Genomic DNA, 5550 nt, shown 5'->3' on the forward strand with positions numbered 1-5550 from the left:
AAACTAACTAACTAACTAACTAACACTAACCTAACTAACTAACTAACTAACTAACCCTAACTACTAACTAACCCTAACTAACCCTAACTAACCCTAACTAACCTCACGACAGCTATCACGCTGAAGAACAATGAGGTGCAGTCCGTGCGCTCTCGGCTGGCACCCGAGGTCTTCGTCCCACCTTTGGTGGACATTGTCAAAGCCCGGTACGCTCAGATCAAGGATCACGTACGCGAACCGGTGTGGGCAGAGGCGGGGGAAGGTGAAAACCCGGTCGACGGCGACGTCGACATGGACACCGAACCCGGGCAACTTAAAATAGTAGCCTGGCGTGAAAGCCCCCGGACGAAAGAAGTCGTTAGACGACTTATTTTAGACTTGCCATCTATCGGAATGCGCATCGTTATGTTAGCACAAGCCGCCGAAGATAGGAACGCCGCAACTCAAGCGGCTAAAAAAGTCTTGAAAGCCAAGGCAGACGTGGAGATGGGTGACGCAACCGCTGTAAACGCGGGACCATCCTCCTCCAACAAGAGCGTTAAGGCTCTTGTCGACAAGGCTGTCGCTGCTGCCTTAAAAAATGCTTCTGGCCCCGCTTCCAAGGGGCCGGTCAAGAAGGTACGGACCTCGGTCCCTCTATCGACTCAACTGACCCAACTCCATCTAGAACGCCGCCAAGTCCAAGGGCGGCAAAGGAAAGGAGAAGAAGGACAAACCCAAGGCCGAAGCCGCTGCCCAGAACGCCGGCAAGAAGAAGACCAAGGGGAAGCCGTCCGGAAAGGGAAAGAAGCATGGCAACGAGAAGTAGAAGACTGGCTCCTCACGCAACCTATCAGGTACGATCACCCATCATCTTGGCCCGATCTTATCTTAGAATTAAACCCTGATAGCGCTGTTCGGATACTGCACACTTTCGTGCCTCTTAACGTACTAGAGGCGAGTAGATATCGATCGTATGTACATGTAGGACCTGGTGTCCAAATAGATGAAACTTCTTCTTCGATTCTTCGTGAATTAAGTCTATCGTATAAATATATGTTCCCCACGCTTCAAAACTCTAAGTTATTGTTAGATGCGTATGAAGACTTCGCCGACAGGCTAAGATGGAAACTCCGCTTTATTTATAAAGCTTTCCATGGGAACTACGAAGACAGACCCTTTGACCCAGACTATCGGATTATTAAAGAGCGTGTGCCCTGTGATCCGATCCCTTACCAAGGAATAGAATCCGCCATTAGTGCCGGTCGCGACTATGTCAGGAATTGTACCCTGAGCGCTATACCGCCTAAAATCAACGAACTTGAAACCACAGTTCCACGAGGCCGAATCTACCGCTGGTTGATAGAACACAATTGCTTGGTTCTTCCAACGGATAAAAATCTAGGCGCTTGCGTCGTAACGGTTAACTGGTACAAGGATCAATGTATGCAACTATTAAGTAATAGACTAGACTATGAAATAATTGACGATGCAACTCGTCTAGCCATACTATCGAGACAACGAATTTCCATACTCGCGTTAAGCGACTTGGCGGCAAATGCTTTAGGGCACCAGCAGCTAAGTGCGTTCTTACAACAATTTATTGTTGGGGTGGAGGAAGGCGAAACTGAGGATGACGCTCATATGCGTGTTAAACTCCCAAAGTTTTACGGTATTCCAAAAATACATAAGGTACCGACCAAATTTAGGCCGATCGTACCTTGCCATTCTGCAATGCAGAACCCCGCTGCTAAATTCGTCTCAAAATATCTCAAACCCATAATAGAATCATCTCCATATATTCTTGGCGGGTCGAAGCAGTTAGCTCAGCTTCTTAATCAATTTAACGAGATATCAGGCAAACGTAAATTCTATATTGTCACCGGCGATGTGGTAGCTTTCTACCCCAACGTTCCTGTCGACAAAGGTATCGAGGCGGTCTTAGACCTATGGGACGAGCATTACGCTATTGATCCCGAACCTATTCCACGCCATATGCTCGAACTCGCATTAGAAGTTGCCTTAAATAACCTTATCGTCCAATTTGGCGAACAAACGTACAAACAAACCCGTGGCTTAGCCATGGGCGTAGCGTGCTCCCCCGATGTTGCAAACTTATTCGGGCATTTCCATGAAGCGCTCATTGTACCTAATCTTAACAAATTACTGTTCTATAGACGGTATATAGATGACGTGTTCGCATTAGTCGAAGCTAATTCAGAAATAGAAGCGTATAATTATATGCGCGATAATCTTGTTTTAGAAGGCTGCCAAATCGGTTGGGAAGTCTCTCAGCATCACGCTGTATTTTTAGACATGTTTGTGTATCGTGATCCATTCACTAACAACGTAGAACACATGCCTTATCGTAAGAGACTAAACCATTTCGAACGAATCCCCTGGGACTCAGCACACCCATATGACGTGAAGAAAGGCACGTTCATAGGTGAGCTAAGCCGCCTAGCCACTTTGTCCAGTAAAATAGAATACTACCGGACCGCGATCTCAGATCTATGCTGTGTTTACATATCGCGAGGCTATCCGGCATCGGTTATTAATAACTGGTCTAGACAGTACGCTACCAAAAAATGGGAAGCACGTCTATTGACAAGAGCGGTATCAGAGGATCCCATTCTTGTAGTCAAAACCGAATTTAATACCGCATGGGATTGGTTCAGCATTAAAAGCTTAGAGGATACCATTATGCATAAGCTAAATCGTTATAGGAACGATTTCGTGTCCGGTGTGTATGGGACGCAAAACACACCGGTGTACCAAGATAGATTGACCGAATGGCTCGTGCCCGCTCACGCTCCGGCTCCTGACGTACTCGAACATCTGGGCCTCCCACGGGAAGCACTTTTGATTAGGGACGTTAGTGTAGTAGGCGGCGTTAAAGCCGAGTCGGCCGCGATATTAGATCTTGGCAATTATGTAATGGGAAATGCAAGGTGGCTTGTATCGCGCAAAAGAACACAAAATTTTGCCGATCTAGCATCACTCTGGAGAAATTCCCTCCTCAAAATAGCATTAGAACAGGACGATTTTATTCCTCCTGTTGAAATATAGATATACACTTAGCGTGCGCGCCACAGCGAAGCCCTACGGAGGGTCCCTAAGTGCAGGTAACGCAACCATACGAACGAGGGTGAAGCTAAGTTCGAAAGTCCTCTCCGTCCGGCGGGTTTCCTCCGGGAGATTTGCCTTGCTTTAATGCAAAGGATGGCGGGCTAAGTGGTGAATTGACATCGACCAGAAGGGAGCTACTCCTACTGGGTTCAGTCATGCGCGTATGTTTACGCAACTTGTGCTGGCGGGCACTGTGCATAGTGGAGGTAACGGCTCCCGATGTGTGGTGACTTCCTATAAAGCTTAGCGCCGGAAAAGCGGCGCGGGTAGAAATCTATATATATTCTTTATCTAATTTTAATGCTTCGGACACTTTTAATGTTGTCTTTATACGTATGCGGTCATTTTTACGATATGACGCTAGGAGCCAGAGATGGCTGTACGGAACTGATCGGTTCCCGTACATGGCTTTTTCAAGGAAGCCCCCCTAAGCCTAACTAACTTAACCTAACTTCCTAAGCCCTAACCCTAACTAGCCTAACCGCCTTACGGTCTAACTAACCGTTGTTTAAAAATACGTAACGTTATTAATAGTTCTTCTATTCGTAATCAGGTCCTTGTGACAGATGTCACGTGACCGGTTGTCGTTCCGATATTTGTTTATGGAACTTCTATTACGTAATAGGTCTAGACCTTCGGTCCAGACTCGGATCAAACTATTTTTGCCTCTTACTCATTGTAGATTGTGTACGCCTGTTTACCTTTTTATAGAGTTTGACATCTGTGAGAGATTTTTAATGGCGGCCTTCGGCCACCTGCTGCGGCACTAAAAATACTTTTAGGCTTATTAACGTTGATAACATTATTAGACATGATACGATACTTCTTATCTTCGATAAACCTTCGTACTCAGACACATACTCCTCTCGAATATGTGTGTCCCCTCCTATTTAACCAGCTAGAAAACTGATGAGAGTACCATACTCGAAATACCACCTCAGACTACCTAGTAGCCGGGGGTATTTTTTCTAGTTTATCTCTTCAGTTACTTGTGCGCCCACCAGCGTTTTTACCCCCTAACCCTAACTAACCTAACTAACCCTAACTAACCCTAACCTAACTAACCCTAACTAACTAACTAACCCTAACTAACCTAACTAACTAACTAACCCTAACTAACCCTAACTAACTAACCTAACTAACTAACCCTAAAAACCCTAACTAACCCTAACACCGCTGGCAGATGAATGTGCATGGAAGTTCCTGGAACAATTCCTCACCACCGACATGACATACTCTCAGATGGAAGAAGCCCTTCTATCGTACCTCGGTGACCGATACTCTGCAGATGACTGGAAAGAAGCTCAAGATGCCTTGTTTTCCGGTGACAGCAATGACAGCATCGCACTGGGAAATCTTTGCGCAGTGAAGGCAAAGCATTTACCCCAGGCCTCCTCTAGCTCAGTGAACAGCTCTTCTGTGTCCACGTCTGCATTAAGGACAGACGGCCACTCTTCAAGCACACGCATTCAACAATTGTGTAGATGACCCAAAGTAAGTCACATATCATGTCTAATAATGTTTGATACTAAACAACACAAATAGTCGCATAATCCGTATCTCGACATCGAAGCAGGAGAAGAATCGGAGGAAGAATCGGAAGATGATGATGGTGGTGGTGGTGGTGGTGGTTGCCCCTCTGTTCAGTGGCAGAAGGCTACACACATCCCCGGACGATCGGCCATAGATAAGTTGGCCGTAGCCATTGATGACATCTTCAATCGGTATGAAGAGCACGCGCCCACCTCGTCAGGAAATCGCGTCCCTGGCTCGATCCCCTTAGCCTCGCTACAACTGCCGGCAGCCAAAAGCAGAATGTATCTGCTCCATGTTCAAAGTAAGCACATTAATTTTGAATGACGTGACATATTACTGATTAACGTAGGAACTGCCGCGGAATACATTCGTAGTCATCTTCGTAACCAAGGATTTCCTGTTATTGCTTCGGCATGGGTACCTGGCCAACTTTATGTGGTCGCAGACAGCCCAAAAACTATTTCAGAATCACTTCCTATCTCACACAGTCTCGCCATGAAACAATATATTCGCATCTTGCAGGAAGAATGCGAAGCAGTGGAACGTCCACGTTCCAAGCTTCCCAGTCCAGCGTGGGTGAGGATTACGTACAGCAAGTATAAGGGTGACATAGCATATGTCTTTGATTCCGATTCATCGAATGATTTCGTCGAAGTCCTAATTCCTCCACAGGACTTCCCCTATCCCATGCCCCGCGGATCTGTAGCACTACTCGACTGATCTCGCCTTCCGAATCCGAATAGTCAGGCAGTGTCCGACATCATTTGTGATGACAAAGTTATAGGATGGAGATACAAAGGAGAAAGATACTACATGGGTCTTCTGCTGAAGCCATTTGACCGTGATCGTGTAGAAATTGTCACAACCCCTCATGCAGACGAGATTCAGCTGTATTTACAATCCGGG

The 5550-nt window shown here is 46.3% G+C and overlaps 1 protein-coding gene across 1 annotated transcript; it reads left to right on the forward strand.

Moving 5' to 3' along the window:
- Nucleotides 1-4335: 4335 nt before the first annotated feature.
- F5891DRAFT_1204399 (uncharacterized protein) lies at nucleotides 4336-5364 on the forward strand (the record flags this gene model as incomplete). Its single annotated transcript, XM_041369006.1, has 3 exons — nucleotides 4336-4512; nucleotides 4654-4945; nucleotides 4994-5364. 3 exons carry the CDS (start codon nucleotides 4336-4338, stop codon nucleotides 5362-5364), a joined length of 840 nt encoding a protein of 279 aa, XP_041216021.1.
- Between the last annotated feature and the right edge of the window lie 186 nt (nucleotides 5365-5550).

The sequence above is a fragment of the Suillus fuscotomentosus genome (assembly GCF_016647785.1).
Source record: "Suillus fuscotomentosus strain FC203 chromosome Unknown F5891scaffold_729, whole genome shotgun sequence".
Taxonomy (NCBI): Eukaryota; Fungi; Basidiomycota; class Agaricomycetes; order Boletales; family Suillaceae; genus Suillus; species Suillus fuscotomentosus.